The following is a 17,646-nucleotide window of genomic DNA, read 5'->3' on the forward strand; positions in this document are numbered from 1 at the left end:
CTTGAAGCTACAGAGGAGCGTCTGCAGAAGAAGACAGGGGAAAGAGGAAGAAGCTGAGGCCGCTTACGTAGATTTCTATTGGAGGCATGTTTGCCTTTATTATATAGGTGCAGAGAGTAGACAGGAAAGTGGGGAGAGAGTGAGGAACACACAGGCACCTGTAGTAAGCCCCGCCTTCAGCCCACCTGCTCAGCCAGGTGAGCTATAGCGCTGCTTTAACATGTTGGTGTGATTGAGAGTGAATGAAAGTGAGTGATGGAGGCAGCAGGAAACTAACAGGCTGTTTGTTCTGAGAGGTCACATGACAGTTTTTCTCAGTCTGATGGATTTGATGAGACCATGAGAGCGGCTTCAGTTCCTCATCAGAAAGAGTCTGACAGAAGCTCCTCCCTCTATACCCCAGTAGACTTCTATTAGACTGCTCCAGATTCCTGAGAGTTCACACAGAAAACTTTACAAACAGCCAAAGAAAAACTATTGAAAAGCTTCAGGATCACAAAGAGCTCTTTCACAGCACATATGAGCCATTAAGAAGTGCACATTTGTGTTTTCCACAGTCCATCATCCAATAATATCAAAGGACAAACTGTGAGGGAAAAAGCCTTCAGCTCTTTTTGAATGAAGCAAAAAGACTTTGGTCCTGAGAGATGGTTCAAAACACAATTCAGACCTACCAAAGTATTATTTGTGCCAAACACATGAAGCCTTCAACTTTGTATTTGTCCAGTCAGTGTGGCAATAGAAGTCACTGTGAGGATTTTCAATGTGCTATCAAAGAGCATCCAAACAATCAGGTGAGAATGAAGAGAATTAGTGTGGATGGACAGAAAATCCATATCCAGTGTGATTTAGGAGCAGTTCATATATAATGAGTGAAATGAAAGAAGAGCACAGACAGTAAGAACATGAGTGAGCAGACATTTTGGAGCTGCTGATCCACACAGGGCTGGATGGAAGGAGTGGGAGTCCATGATGGCTCAAAGTCTCTGATGCTAACTGTTCCTGAGCCTCTCCCCCTGCCTCCTCTTTGGATCTTCTCCTCCTCTTCTTCCACCACTGCTCTCTCCTCCCTCATCTCCTCCTCAGCTGAACTGAAGTCAGGGCTGTAACATGAGGAAACGTGCAGAAATGACTGAGTCAGCATGTTGTTGAAGTGAGTTGAGTGATCGTGAGCAGATCAGATGTGCGAGCCTCCCTGTAGAGAAAAGCAGATCTTCTCCAGAGTTTCCCACCTCATGTTTTCCTGTGTCACAGCTGATTGTCAAATCCTGGCTGTCACTAAATGAGTGGTCCAAAGGTGGAAGGAGGAGCACAGTTAGATGGTTCACCTCCTAACCTGTGAAATCAATCAGCTGAATGAAAAACACTGTGATCCTATGAGCTGCTATCAGGGCTGCTCCATTCTCAGGATTCTCATCTGGATGATTGAAGCAGATTATTGATGAAGTCAGCAAACAGCTTTCAAAATGGCTCTTTTTCCAGGGGAACTCCCTGAAATGTAAATCTCATGGAAATGAAGAAGAAGTCAAAGGCGTGGTTAGGCCCAGACTTGTGGCTGTTTGCAATGTAAAGCCCATGTTGCAGGCAGCTGCTGCTCCTTACTGGCCCACAGTCTCCACTGATGGATGTGTCAGCTCACTTGTACTGTAGCCACGGGGAGAGCGATGGAGAGGTGAAGCTGACAACCAGAGGTGTAGTGCTATTTGTTGAAGCAGCCCAGCGCACCGTGTGCCATGGAAGTAGAGCTGGGCGATATATCGAGTTTTTAAAAAATATCGATATATTTTTATACGAGATATAAGATGTGACAATATCCTTTATATCGATATAGTCTATGTTACTTGTGGAGCCGCAAGTTTGCCTCTCTTTCATCCACTTTTGTCTTTACGCAACATTACTCGGCCTCGCCTCTCCTTCACTGAACACAACTCCCCCTCCTCCCCCATCGCTTCACCTGCAGGAAGCGACAAGATGGACACGGCAAATCTCCGTTAACGAGTTACTGCGCATCGCCCCGTGCGTGGGGCTGGACGCCGTCAACGTGTTAGCTAGCTAACCACGCTAACGAGCTAACCACGCTAACGCCATGCAGCCCAGAGGCGCTGCACAGCCTAAAATCCTTTCATTTTCTCAAAAATCGACAGTGCGCCTTATGTATGAATTCTGGTTGTGCTTGATGGTCGCGAACCGATTTTATGTGGTACACAGCGCTCAGCAATCTGTCAAAAAATGTTTTAGTACGACTTTGGTAAGCTACGGAGCAGCACCGCTTGATGGATTGTCAGAGCATTACGGCTACCGAGTAGCCTCGCGGAGTGATACGTACTGTGCTTCAACGTAATATTACCCTACTGTGTATAAGGACCATAAATGGCACCTGTTAAGAGACGTGGTTACGAAGAGGATTTCAAACTCAATGCTGTCAGTCACACAGTAGAAGTTGGGAACAGAGCAGCTGTGAAATCTGTCTTTGTTATTATGCTCTGCATCTTTTAGTTTACATTTTGACTGCACAATTGTGAGCTTTTTGTTATGCACAAAAACAACATTGTTTTCTTTTATTTATGGAGCGTGATTATTTAATAAATGCTCATAATTTATTTTTGAGTAAATTTTATGTACATCTATGCTCTATGTTAATAAAAGTGCCTGTGTGACATCTGGGACACAGCTTTGACTAAGAACTCTCTTTTTGTTCTTACTTTATGGCTTTAAAAAAAAAAAAATCGAGATATATATCTTATATCGGCGTCCAGGTAAAAAATATCGAGATATGAATTTTGGGTCATATCGCCCAGCCCTACATGGAAGCACAAGTTTCCAGAGATGATTGGACTGTGAGCAGAAATGATCCATGTTGGACTGAATTTAAGAACAGATCATAAAGTCCTCTGTGTGCCCAGCCCGTCTGTCTGAGCATCTTCATCAGTGTGCAGCTGATCTACAGCTAATGTGCTGATTGATGAGCAGCCTGTTCATGGTGATGATGAGAAACAGATTGGATTCAAAGCACAAATGAGTGTGTGAAAAAGGAGCAGCAGCCATGATAGAGCGAGTCATCTGCTGACAGAAATAGTGGAGTGAAGGATTTGTGCAGCGTTTCTCTGTGAAAACAGCTGATTCAGATCAATGAGAGGAGGATGAAGGAGAAGCAGCATGTTTCTGATAGAAGGATCACTGCTGTGCTACAAACTGCTGGAAGTAGAAGAAGTCAGAGCAGTCGATAACATGAAGTTACAGAGTAACTGTCAAAAGAAAGAAGGGAGAGGACGAGAAACATTTGTTCAGTGTCAGAATCAGATGTCAGAAAAATACAGGAAGCTCATACAGCGCTTAGAGAAGATGATTCTACCCATTGCATCTGTAATAAAGTGTACAGACAAATGGACACATGAGAGGCTATGAAAGTAACTTTGAAGGCAGCAGAGACGTGTTTGCTCTCAGAGACGTGTCATGTTAATAAGAGACTGGGGGAGGACCAGGAGAGAGGACAGGCTGGTTATTGTACACTGGGACAGTTTAAGCTCAGCTTTTACAGCCCATGTAGCAGACTGTCATCAGAACCAGTGGATGAAACCAGTGCAGTGAAAATAATGTGGTGTGGGGATTTTAATGGTCACAGTGAGCAGAGCAGTCAGTGAAGAATGAATGAAGTTAAAGAAGCTGTACAAGAGTAGATATTAGAGCAGGGACAGAGTCAGCAGCTGATCTCAGGATGGTCTCAGATTGGCTGTCAGGTGTTTGTTGATGGCAGGAAGTCACAGACACTCTTGCAGGAAGTGACCTCACTCCTGTAAGGATGAGACAGAGCTGAGTGTAGAGGAGCGATACAGGGGGTGATGAAGTGGTGTTTCAGTGCTGCTGACTGGAGGACATTCAGATTTGTTAGTAAACTGTACAAAGTGATGTGAGTGTTGATGATTTAAGTTGTTCTGTTTGTAACGCTGATTTAGAAGCAGCAAAGCAGGCGATGAGGAAGAAAGGAGGGAAGGTCACAAACAAAGTGTGATTAAAGATCTGTGGAGGTCTGTAGCTCAGCTGTAGGGGAGGGTGGAGCAGTGACAGTGGAGGCTGGTGAAGTCACAGCAGTGAAAGATCAATATAGTTCAGATAATATTAGTGAGGAAAACAGTTATAGGAGTTATTACAGCAGTGTTGGGGAGTAACTGAATACATGTACCAGCGTTACCTATTTAAAATACAAAATATGAGTATTCTGTTACAGTTACCGTTTAAATAGGTGGTAATGAGAATACAGTTACTTTGTTGAAATAATGGATTACACGCGGTCTTTACCTGTTTCATATGTTAGGCTATGCTCTCTCTAGTGTTGGTAATTCCACGCTGGTGGAAACCCAAACAAAACACGATTAAGAGGCTTAATGTCTGTGTCTCAATCTCACTGCCCATGTCACCTCTGCTTGCAGCTGCATGATGACGTGAAGAAACATTTTTTAAAATTATTATTCAAAAAATTATTGAATATGAAGGCAAAAGGCAGAGTGTTACAGGCATCGCCCTAAAAAATGTAGCCTGATGGGCAGTGTAGTCCGTGCTGCAGGGAGAACGGTCATACCCGTTATGTGTCTGTGAGCGAGGAGGGAGAAAAAGGAAAAGTACGAGCTGTCATCGAGCAGAAACGGGAGCTGGAAGCATGTAAATATAATAATAACCACTGCAGCCAAGAAGAGAGCCTGACGAGCCCAGTTGTAAGTAAGCTATTAAGACTCGACTGTACACCGTGTTCGTGTTTTCCTCTGAAACAATAAGTTCTGTTGGAGCAGCCTTTCAACGCCTCTCTCTGTCTCTGCTAGCAAAGTTGACCCAGACAACAAAGTAAAGCTAGTTTTCAGCTACGAGCCGACACAGAACCCACCGTATTAGCCAGAGGTCCCTTTACTACGGTTCAAGCCTCGGACCTGTTTTATATACGCGTGAAACAGTTTTCTATACGAGATCGCTGCAAAAAGTGCAGCCTTGCCTAATGTCCACCTACTGTTACTCATTTATATTAAGATTTAAACATCTAGTTGGTGTTGGTATGGCAAGTAACCTTCAGTAATAGTAATAAATCACAGCAATAGTACATTCATGTAGTTGTAAAAAGCATGGTAATATATTAAATAATCCAAAGTATTCAGAATACGTTACTGTCATTGAGTAACGTATTGGAATACGTTACAAAATACATTTTGGGGCATGTATTCTGTTGTTATATCAGGTCAAATCATCTCTAAAGATATTTTATTAGAATATCACAGAGTTTGGGAGCGTGGGAAACTTCCACAGAGCTGGAAGGAAGCAGGGATTGTACCAACATGAAACCAGGAAATGGCAGACGGATGGTTTCAACATCCAACATCTGCAACATAATGGAGACGATGATAAACAACAGATTAACAAACTATGTGGAAAATAAAAGATATCGGAGTGGGTTTAGGAGACGGAGAAGTACGATGGATCCAGCTTCATGTTTAAAACATGAAACAACAAAAAGATGAAATCAAACTCAGATCTCATGAACAACAGTTGGGAGGACAGAACAACTGCAGTTTGTGAGTGTGTGGTTTGAAAGGATGTCAGAAGAAAGAGAAAAGAGCTGAAGTTAAAATCTGTCAGTCAGACAGTGTTGGTACCAACAGTACAGCCGTGGATCCTCCTGATGCTGCAGGTTTGATGTTATTGGAAAAAAGAACAAGGGGAGCTTTGACTTTAAACTCACACACAGTACAAACACTGATCACACAGTTATGTTCAAATCTGTACAGATGCATCAAAGAACACAGCCAATCAAAACACAGCATTCATTGTTAAAGTAGGAAAAGGATCAATGATGGTATCAGTGTACACAGGAGAGATGGCTGGAGACATGACAACACTACGATGAGTCATGTGATCAGACTCGGGTTCATCTTTGGTCAGTTTACAGCACAGGTGTTCAGACAGGTGGGAAAGCAGTGGGTGGAAGAAAAAGAGGATGATGGTCTAGAAAATGTAAAGGAGAAATGAGGAGCACAGGAAGGAGAGAGGAGAGGAGGTCATATTACAGGACGGGTCCAGGAATCTATGTACAGGTAAACGAGAGACGAATCAGAACCAGGAAACGCTAGGAATGAACACGAGACATAACAAGAGCCAGGGTGTCATTGATGTGTGTCTAACAACATCCAGCGACGAGAAGCTTTGAACCAGCGTCTTAAGTAGTAGCTGAGGAAGGCTGGATAATGAGCCACATGTCCGCGATTACTCAGAGGTGCGTGAGCCGAAGGCGGGAGCCCGCCAAGACCTCCGCCCAGGCAGAGGAAAGACAGGAGAGCAGAAATCAAAACAAAAATGCATGAAGCCTTGCTGGGAGGGCCGGACAGACAAAGGGACCATGACACTTAGAATAGAGTAGAATAGAATTCAACTTTATTGTCACTGCACATGTCACAGGTACAAGGCAACGAAAAGCAGTTTGCATCCATCCAGAAGTGCTTTAGCCATGATATAGATATATTACAATATATATTAGCAATAATATAGATATGTGAGTATATTACAGAAATGGGTCTATTATGGTATGTTATAATGTACACGGTATGAAGTATGTTATGAATATGCTATAACTATAAGTATGTACAGGCTGTGGTGAGTACAAGCTATGAACAGGATATAAACATGAAACTATACAGAAATGTGAACTATGCAAGTTATAAACAGTTGTAGGATTAAAAATGATCGTATGTACAGAATGATTATTTACACAGAACTATACAGTAGTGCAGTTAAGATCAGTGAGATATGTGGATAATTTCTACAGAGGTATATAAAGTGCTGGTGGTTGTGAGTGGTGGTTCAGTCCATGTTATTATTGTGTGTACGAGGGTATTAGGACGGAGTTTCCCTTCACTGATTCTTTCTGAACAGAGGATTTCTGTGCTCAGTCAAACTTTGTGAGACACTTATTTGAGATCCCCTCGTGCCAAATGTAATAACAGCCATCTAGTGTCATGACTGGAAGACTGTTCCTTTATGCTGTGTGGTGGGTGAGGTGCTGAGTGGGGATAAATCACAGTCTTTGGTTCTTGAGGTGGTCCTGACCTAGAAATGCTCTCATTCATTCCTCGGTGTGAACAGGCAGTTTCTACAGGTGTGGTGCTAAAGCTTCATCTGGGTGGAGTCACAGGTGTTAGCTGGTGAACAGCTGAGTCTGTCGGTGGTCTCTAGAGCGGACAGCTGTGTTATTTCTTTGTGTCATCCATCTCTCGATGCTGCTGTGAGCCAAGCGTCAGCAGCAGCATCAGCAGCATTTCTCTCCTTGAATGTCTCTGCTCGTCATGAAGGAGCTTTACTGTTTCGTCAATACTGTGCGTCCATTTGTCCACTTTGACAGACAGCTGACAGCTTCAATAAACATCAGACACAGAAGTAAAGTTCAAGGTTTTTACTTCATCTTCAGTCTTCTTGTTTGTAAAACTAAAACTTTTTATTAACCCTCTGGGGTCGAGGGACGCGCCGGCACGTCAAAATCACATGATCAATTTAAGACAACACAGCGACTCAGAGTCTCCATTTCACAACTTGGGTCGAAAGTGCGGACTTCAAACTATATACCAGTTTTTGAATTGTGTCGACGGGCCACGTAAAACCAGAGTTATGATAAAAAATACACGTGATGTTTTTTTCTGAACAAAACAGTGGTGTTTACATCGGGAAGAACGGTAAAAACGGCGTTTTCTACAGACAGCGCTAGCAAACACTCTCCGCTTGTGAGTGAAAAAAGAAAAAACACCACTTCCCTATTGGTGTTAGAGTTTAGCATATCAGCCAATCAAAAAAATGATAAGGCAACATGTGACATTTGGTTGTTTAGGGAGAAGGGGAAGTTTTTAGGAGTGACACCAGCGACAGAAAGCGGGCGAGCGAAAGAAAGAGAGTGAGCGAGTTTTCACATGTGAGACATTAGTGACGTTTAGCGTGTTTGGAGGCTGTAGTTAGTGTGTTGTGTTGTTATTGTTTTGTATTGTGTGTCAGTTTGACTGCTGAATGTCACATTTGCTCTAAAAAAGGCGTCAAAGGCAGATTCCAGTGTAAACGCTGTTCCCACATGGAAAACTGGACTGATGCACCTCCTGCTGTCAGACCTGGTTTAGGCCTGTGCTGTTCTCCTCTGTCTTATACTGAACACAAACTATTTTTTGGACTGGCACAAATAATTTGTGTGCCTTCTTATTTGATGCAGCACACCTGATTGTTCTGTATATAGATTTAAATGGTTCTATAAAAAACTGAGGCCATGGCTGCATTTGTAGGTCAATAGTACCAAATAACTTTGTTGTTTGCAAAACTTGTGCATAATTTTTAGAAATGTACAATTTCTATTTGTATTTCAAGTTATGAAAATGATTCATTAAACACGTTTGTGGGTTTTACAGAAAAAATATAACTTTTTTCTACCTGGATTTTGATTTTTTTGTCTGAATTTAGATCAACTGTGCTCATATAGTATACCAAAATGAAAAAATAACTCAAATTTCAGATATTTGAGGTTGTGCTGAAAATATTGATACCAAACAAGGCAAGATAAACAGTTTTAAAAGGTGAAATATAGAGGTAAAATCAAACGCAGTTGAAAATGGCCAATTATACCCTGGACCCCAGAGGGTTAACTTATGAACATATGTTTTTATCCTGAGCACAGAATGAAAATGATGATAATAATTTACTACATGCACACCAAATGTAATAATAGCAGCTCAGTAGTAATCAGAGTAACAAAAACTTACAAAATTCCACTTATTCAGCCTGATGTTCTCTGATCTGTTTCTCTTGTTTAGTGTCTTCCAGGGCCGTGCAGAGAGGTTTAAAGGGGCGGGTGCTCAAAGTTAAAAAGGGGCACATTGAGCCAGGCTGAATAACAACAACACACATTCATTAAGAATCTAATATGGGCAACAAGGCAAAGAAAACGTAGCCGATGTTTTACCTGATGGGTACAATGTTGCTGTTGAGGGGTTGCTGTGGATAGTGCTGGAGGGCAGGGCTGTGTTGATCTGAGACTGTAGACATTAAAAAGTCCATAGGAGAGATGGTAGCTGATTAAACAAGTGTCATGAGATAATAACAAAATGCAAAGATTGGTGACAGCGCTTGGAACCATAAGGCAACAAAAAACTGTGAGAAATAAATTAGGCTCTGCCTCTGAATCACTCTTTGCTTCTCTTCTTCCTTCCATCCCATCATTTCATATATCACTCTCCACTTGCTGTCTATCTGAGAACAAGGCACAACTTGCTATTGCAATAAACTATAATTTAATTATCCACACCTAACAACTCTTGCACTTAATCTATAATAAAATGATGATAGAAAAATGTTATAGCACTGCCTTTAGTAGCCTCACACAGCTCCTACTGTTCCCTCCTCATGTCTTTATCAGGCATGTCTGGACAATGTTATATCATGAGTAATATTTTTTTTTTAAATCCATCTAAATAAAACACACACATGCACGCACACACAGTGACAGTTTAGACCTTCTTCAGAATACTGTATATACTATGGGCATCACGGTGCTGATCCAGAATCCTTACATTATTATTTATTACTAGAGCTACAATAATAAAGCAATGAGGAGGGGGAAGTAATAAATATGAAATAATGTATTTATGATGATTCCATTTGTTTCACTATCCACTCTGTGCAGGGGCAAAGCTTATTACATTTTTAAACTGTAGAGATACAATCATTTTACTGCTGTAAAATCCAAATTTTGTCTTATTTAAAATATAAATCTAATATAATCTGCTTCTTAATGTATGTTCTTTAAAATACAGCGTGTGTTTTTTAATATATTATAATTATAATAATGCATAATTATGTGGACATGCATATTAGACTGTTTTTAGTGAAATATAATCCCTCCAGAAAGGCAGGAAAAGCCCGGAAACTTTAAAACTAAATATGTTCCCTAAAACGGTGACAGAGCTACAGACCCATGACAGCCTTACACAGGTAGCCAGCAGCTATGACCAGCACTACCTGTGCAGTTAATAAAAGAACAGGTAATGTTTGTCGCGCTGTTGCACACACAGCACGCTCGTTTGTTTCAGTTCGTCAGTTGCAACAAGACAACTTACCAACGTGTACATAATAAGCTAACACTCCTGTGTGCTATACACTACAGTGTACGCTGTACAACGACTTACTGGTTTTGTTGCATCAGTCTGTGTCTCTGAGTTAATTTGTGTTTCTCCTACAGCACCGCAAAAAATGCGCGTGCTCTTTGTGAGCTCGTTCCCGGCTCGTAACCAGCGCGTTCTGCCCTCAAGGGCGATCATTGGTTAAATGTGATCATGTGACTGATGCAAGCCAGATCCTTTTATTTAGCAAAACTGTGATTAATAGTTAAATATTATTGTTGAGGGGCACAGACAGGACTCCGCACGCCCACACACATTAAAAAAAATAATAATAATTTTTTTTAAAAAGTTGCCTCAACAAAAGGGCACTTTGGGCACCCATCAGGAAAGGGGCGGGTGCTCAAGCCCCTCTAGCCCCCCCCTCTGCACATGCCTGGTGTCTTCAATGCTGCCAGTGCCTCTCTTTGCTTTAACCAACCTTTCTCTTTATTTCTGAGCTTTTTAAGGACTTTAACTGATGCATAAACCTTTGAAAATGGAAAGAAATCAGTCAGATTCATGGCTGCATCAAAGTGTCACATGTAGTTCTCCACATCAGCTGGATTATATCTATAGCAGCAAACAGACTGAAAGCTGTGGACAGTTTCTGTGGCTGGATTATTTCACATGTGTTTGTAGGAGTTTCACTTTCAGAGCACAAAGTTTGGAGTAAAGTATTAAAATGAGTTCCTCAGGTCTGTGACACTAACTTTACTGCAAACTGAACAAAATTTAAAACCTAAAAGTGTAAATAAAGATGGAGATGTTGTGATTGTTTCTTTGAGGAGAGTTCATGACTTTGGACATTGAGGGGAAGATGTTTTCAGAACGAGCGTTTAATCGGCTCAAAGCTGAGAGTGTTTAGAGTCGAGCGCCACATATTTCTTCTCATCAGTTCATTTAATTGCAAACAAGTATCCTGTACTTACGCGTAATTTTCAGCAACAAGTCAGGTTTCTGCAGGAAACAATGAAACAAGTACCCTGAACCTCCTGGGCTGTGGGCCGTGTCATGGAGTCTTAATCTGGTTTAACTTTCAGGTATTTTATAGGAAAGATGCAAATTGTCTGTGAATCATTTTCAGTATCGTAGCAGCCGAAGTCATTACTGAGTAAGTTCTGCTTCAGTCATTTTCTGCATAATGGAAGTTTCACTGTTCAGCTGTCTTTACATGTTACCTATAAAATGAACACAGTGATGAACACACTGATACTTTGATCCGTACGATCAAACTGTGGAGAGCACAGGCATCATGTGATCTTATAAACATGGAGACGAGCTGAGCTGTTCATTCAACTTAAAACAGAAGAACATGAAACAATCCATAACTCTTCAAACATGAGCTTCAACAATCCATCAGCATCCAAAACAACACTTACACTCAGAACAAGTTTCTTTTCTCTTCACTTTGTAAAATGTCTTTTACTTTGTGAGCAAGAGTCCAAAAACTTGCTCAGACTGTCAGCAGATTTTCACAGAGTCGTCCCAACTAGTAGAAAAGCACCAAAGCTTTCAGCTTCTCCAGTGATCTCCACCTGTACAGACACACATGGAGGTTTTCAGCACTCATTAATACATTTGGCCCTCTTACTGTTAGGACAAATAATTCATTTAGGTTTGATGAACATCGGCCTAAATCCACCTCCCACCACCAGGAACTGAATAAGCAGTTATAGATGTAAATAAATCTGTTTCTTTATCATCTGGAGACCCAAAAAGTCAAATGTACAGAGCTAAAATCATGTGTTTGATTTTTGGCTTTTACAAACAAGCCATTACTACCACACTTCCTGGCCACTTCTCTGTACATCTGAAGTGCTTGTTCTTGAAGCTGCTGCTCACACGTCACTCTTCCACCTTCTCAACACCCTCTTTACATGTCAGTACATTTACACCTCTATCTGTCATCACACTAACCTGCTGTAATCCTTTCAGCTGGAGCTTCTTTGTAGACACGTCCCTACATTGCAGCCTGATTACAATGCAGACAGTCGGCTACAGTGTGGCTGGGTTTCCTTTCTTAGCGTCCTTTGCTATAAAATACCAGGATGTTAGGCTAAGGCTGAGTCGCTCCATAATATGAGCCGCGGCCCGGAAAGTACAAAGATGGAATATTGTTTGTTGTTCTGGAGATTTCCCATGAAATAACCCAGCACTTAAAATGACTGACGCTGTACTTAAATGTACTTACAGTGTAATTATTTTATTCTTTCTGTACAAAACCTACTTGTTACACAAACTTACAGGTAACTACAGGCTACTTGAGCCTTATTTGCAGGTCGTGTTATAAAGTGTTACTGAAACAGCTGCTGACCAAAGTGATGCACATTTAAATGAGTCAAAGTCCTGAAATAATTCAACAGATTAAAAACAAACATAAAATGAGAAACCATGAGTGAAACAAACAGTATGGTGGTGCTGATCATTGTTGCCTCACAGCAACAAGTTCCTGAGGTCATTTCCACCACCTGAGTGGGGCCTTTCCCCCGACACTCCTCTCTGTGTGCTGGGATAAGGAGAAGAGGAAGAGGATGGAGGGTGTTGAAGGTCTCTAATGTTGCGTGGGTCTTTGTTCCACAGTTTAGGAGCAGCTGCAAAGCCCTGATCTCCTCTGTGTTTGAACCTGATCTGGAGACAGTGAGAACCAATAACTGAGGGCAAAATAAGGACACTGAAACTAAAAGCAGTCTACAGGGACGACTTTATGTTAAAAACAGCAAAGCATGAAGCACTGGTGCAGCTGACTCACACAGACTCTCCTCCACACTGTCCTCAGTTATAAAGTGCTTTACAAACACAAACATTATGACTAACAGCTGGATTTTCCTGTTTCAGTGCAGCGAACTAACAATGAGCCAACAAGGCCTCACGTAACATCAGTCAGTGAGAGTTTCACTGTTGCAGCAGCTCTGTTCACTCACACTTATTAATATTAATGCTCATTACAAATGTTACAGCAGCTGATGCACAAATATTTGTCTGTGTTAATAAAGTTGGATCAGTTCAAACAGTTTGTTGCTCTGCACTTGAAAGCAGCAGTTTTTCTAATGCACCACCTTCATGTTTCCTTCATATTTGAATCCCCCTGTAGATACTGACAGGTAACCATGTCACACAGAGCTCAAGCCTTTGAATCCAGCTGTGATTGTTGATTTTCTATTGAATGGACTTTTTCAAATCCAGCTGTAGGCCTGTGTTTGTGAGCTCATTAACAGCTGTTTATTTAGAGATACGTGGTCCTCACAGGACAGCCACTACAAACATATGATTTTATAGAATATGATGCATTACTGCAGATTCAACACAATAGAAAGGATTTGAAATGAGCTCAGCCTTAAACATGTGCAGCAGTAATATTGATCCATAGAACACTGATGGGAACATTGTTCTGCACAATAAGTACTTTGACTTTTCATACTTTATGTACAATTTGCCAGTACTGCAGTTTTGTGTGTAGTGAGGTGTTTTCATGGTGTTTTCTTGGTGCTTTTACTAAAGGAACGCTTCTATCAAATTCTTCCAAATGTTGTCAAACTGAGCTGTGTGATGAAGTGAGTGTGACAGAAACACTCAGACTGTGTTTCTCTGCTTCATCAAGTCAAATCTGGTCCTCAGAGACTGAATAAAGTCCTGTCCCACTAACAGCAGCTCCAACAGTCTGTTCACTGCTTTCTTCCTGTCAGTCTTCATCTTTCTGCTGCGTCTCCTCTTCACACTGACCACTTTCTATCTAACAGTGAGCTCCCAGTGAAGCAGCAGCATTCAGCCTGTTAGAGTCAACACAAATGTCTCCATCCAAGCTCATGTTGTGCTTTGTTGTCCTCTCAGTCCCCCAGGTGGAGGTGGATTCAGGGGTGGAGTCTGTCCAGCTGCCCTTCAACACCACACTTCACCTGCCTGAAGATGCTAAAGTGGAGTGGATGGTAAACGATGACGACGACTTCTACACAGTCCACGTGTATAAGAACGGCTCTGACCAGCCTGAAGAACAGGACCAGGATTACAGAGACCGAACGAAGATGAATGAAGACCTGCTGAAAACTGGAGACCTCAGTCTGACCCTGAAATACCCCACAGATGGAGACAACTACACCTACACCTGCACCGTCTACAGCAGGGAGGGAAACATCCTGCTGAAGAAACAAGTGAAGCTGAAAGTCAGAGGTCAGTGCTGTAGATACAGGTCAAAGGTCATGTAGGAGTTTATTCTCTAAAAGCTTTTAGTTTGAATCTATTTTCAGTTCATTCAAATAAAATAAATTCTTTGATGTTTTGATCTAAAAGCCAAAAATGTCAGGCGGAGCAACTGTGTGTTTAAATGAACAGACTAAGAAGACCATTAAAATGATCCTAACTTCAAAATAAAAGCCTCTGGCATGATTTGATTTAGGATCAAATCAATAGTTTTGTTAGTTTAGTCCAAATCAGTGTAAATGTATAAATATCAATAGTTTTAAAGCTGCTGAGATCATTCAAACACTTTGATCCAGTCATTTGGATGTTGTCACATGTCAGGGTGGAGCAGCCATAAATATGAGGCTTTTATTGTGGAAATGCTGAGTGTGATGATCCAGAGGAACCCATGGGGTGTTTGTGGCTGGATGCAAAGGTTTGTAGCTCTCCTTGTAAAGAGAAAGAGCTTGAAGCTACAGAGGAGCGTCTGCAGAAGAAGACAGGGGAAAGAGGAAGAAGCTGAGGCCGCTGGAGAGAAGACAGGAAAAGGAAATGAGCTTTATTTGTTGGAGGCCGTTTGTTCATCACACTGAAATATTCCCACTTTAGAGACAGGAAACAAAGTGAAGTGTGGATTGATGTTTGTCTCCATGATTTGGGCCCTGGAAGCATTTCTTCATCTCCCACTTTAAGACATATTAATGTCAGCCTCACACGTCCCACAGTGGACAGATTTCTATTTCTAGATGATCTTTGGAGGATTTTCATGTGTTTCTCTGCTGTCACAGCTCTTTGTGATATTTGAGCGCAGCTGTGATGTTTGTGTGGTTAAAGCCACCAGACTCCACTGACAAAAACTCTCATTTTAGCCGGAGAACACGGGGCTGCTGTGGGACTTTGTGTTTGCAAAGATTTCTATTGGAGGCATGTTTGCCTTTATTATATAGGTGCAGAGAGTAGACAGGAAAGTGGGGAGAGAGTGAGGGACACACAGGCACCTGTAGTAAGCCCCGCCTTCAGCCAACCTGCTCAGCCAGGTGAGCTATAGCGCTGCTTTAACATGTTGGTGTGATTGAGAGTGAATGAAAGTGAGTGATGGAGGCAGCAGGAAACTAACAGGCTGTTTGTTCTGAGAGGTCACATGACAGTTTTTCTCAGTCTGATGGATTTGATGAGACCATGAGAGCGGCTTCAGTTCCTCATCAGAAAGAGTCTGACAGAAGCTCCTCCCTCTATACCCCAGTAGACTTCTATTAGACTGCTCCAGATTCCTGAGAGTTCACACAGAAAACTTTACAAACAGCCAAAGAAAAACTATTGAAAAGCTTCAGGATCACAAAGAGCTCTTTCACAGCACATATGAGCCATTAAGAAGTGCACATTTGTGTTTTCCACAGTCCATCATCCAATAATATCAAAGGACAAACTGTGAGGGAAAAAGCCTTCAGCTCTTTTTGAATGAAGCAAAAAGACTTTGGTCCTGAGAGATGGTTCAAAACACAATTCAGACCTACCAAAGTATTATTTGTGCCAAACACATGAAGCCTTCAACTTTGTATTTGTCCAGTCAGTGTGGCAATAGAAGTCACTGTGAGGATTTTCAATGTGCTATCAAAGAGCATCCAAACAATCAGGTGAGAATGAAGAGAATTAGTGTGGATGGACAGAAAATCCATATCCAGTGTGATTTAGGAGCAGTTCATATATAATGAGTGAAATGAAAGAAGAGCACAGACAGTAAGAACATGAGTGAGCAGACATTTTGGAGCTGCTGATCCACACAGGGCTGGATGGAAGGAGTGGGAGTCCATGATGGCTCAAAGTCTCTGATGCTAACTGTTCCTGAGCCTCTCCCCCTGCCTCCTCTTTGGATCTTCTCCTCCTCTTCTTCCACCACTGCTCTCTCCTCCCTCATCTCCTCCTCAGCTGAACTGAAGTCAGGGCTGTAACATGAGGAAACGTGCAGAAATGACTGAGTCAGCATGTTGTTGAAGTGAGTTGAGTGATGGTGAGCAGATCAGATGTGCGAGCCTCCCTGTAGAGAAAAGCAGATCTTCTCCAGAGTTTCCCACCTCATGTTTTCCTGTGTCACAGCTGATTGTCAAATCCTGGCTGTCACTAAATGAGTGGTCCAAAGGTGGAAGGAGGAGCACAGTTAGATGGTTCACCTCCTAACCTGTGAAATCAATCAGCTGAATGAAAAACACTGTGATCCTATGAGCTGCTATCAGGGCTGCTCCATTCTCAGGATTCTCATCTGGATGATTGAAGCAGATTATTGATGAAGTCAGCAAACAGCTTTCAAAATGGCTCTTTTTCCAGGGGAACTCCCTGAAATGTAAATCTCATGGAAATGAAGAAGAAGTCAAAGGCGTGGTTAGGCCCAGACTTGTGGCTGTTTGCAATGTAAAGCCCATGTTGCAGGCAGCTGCTGCTCCTTACTGGCCCACAGTCTCCACTGATGGATGTGTCAGCTCACTTGTACTGTAGCCACGGGGAGAGCGATGGAGAGGTGAAGCTGACAACCAGAGGTGTAGTGCTATTTGTTGAAGCAGCCCAGCGCACCGTGTGCCATGGAAGCACAAGTTTCCAGAGATGATCGGACTGTGAGCAGAAATGATCCATGTTGGACTGAATTTAAGAACAGATCATAAAGTCCTCTGTGTGCCCAGCCCGTCTGTCTGAGCATCTTCATCAGTGTGCAGCTGATCTACAGCTAATGTGCTGATTGATGAGCAGCCTGTTCATGGTGATGATGAGAAACAGATTGGATTCAAAGCACAAATGAGTGTGTGAAAAAGGAGCAGCAGCCATGATAGAGCGAGTCATCTGCTGACAGAAATAGTGGAGTGAAGGATTTGTGCAGCGTTTCTCTGTGAAAACAGCTGATTCAGATCAATGAGAGGAGGATGAAGGAGAAGCAGCATGTTTCTGATAGAAGGATCACTGCTGTGCTACAAACTGCTGGGACTGTGTGTGAATGTGTGACGGCTCAGCTGGAGGCAGGATTGGTCCAGAGGAGAGCTGCTTTATTCCAGACTAACTCTTCTAGAAAGCTGAAATCTGTGTGGAACAGCTGACCTGTACCATGTGGAAAAGAACAGCAACACGATTCAGCGTCAGATCCCGACACATCCACGGATTCATCCCGTTACAGGAACTGTGCCACACGTGGCCTCTGTTTGTTCTGCATGTGATGCTGCAGGGATTTCTTCAAGTCACTATAATATAGTGTCAGATGGACACATGAAGCTAACACGGCACATCTTTGTGAGTCTGCAGCATGTTGACACACATGTCAGTGTTGTAC

General features: G+C 42.2%; 1 protein-coding gene across 3 annotated transcripts in view; it reads left to right on the plus strand.

Moving 5' to 3' along the window:
- LOC146521086 (butyrophilin-like protein 2) overlaps nucleotides 1–17,646 on the plus strand; it is an 83,243-nt gene that overhangs the window by 15,512 nt on the left and 50,085 nt on the right. For 2 of the 3 annotated variants that reach the window (XR_014873142.1, XM_085154477.1), the window contains exon 3: nucleotides 13,992–14,327. Coding sequence is in view for 2 of the 3 variants with exons in the window: in XM_085154477.1 (XP_085010603.1) it covers nucleotides 13,992–14,327 (336 nt within the window). In the remaining variant the exon portion in view is untranslated. Of the gene's footprint in view, nucleotides 1–13,991; nucleotides 14,328–17,646 lie in introns of those variants that run through there. The other variant, XM_085154476.1, reaches the window with a different exon arrangement.

This window comes from Neolamprologus multifasciatus, chromosome 3, assembly GCF_963576455.1.
Source record: "Neolamprologus multifasciatus chromosome 3, fNeoMul1.2, whole genome shotgun sequence".
Classification (NCBI taxonomy): domain Eukaryota; kingdom Metazoa; phylum Chordata; class Actinopteri; order Cichliformes; family Cichlidae; genus Neolamprologus; species Neolamprologus multifasciatus.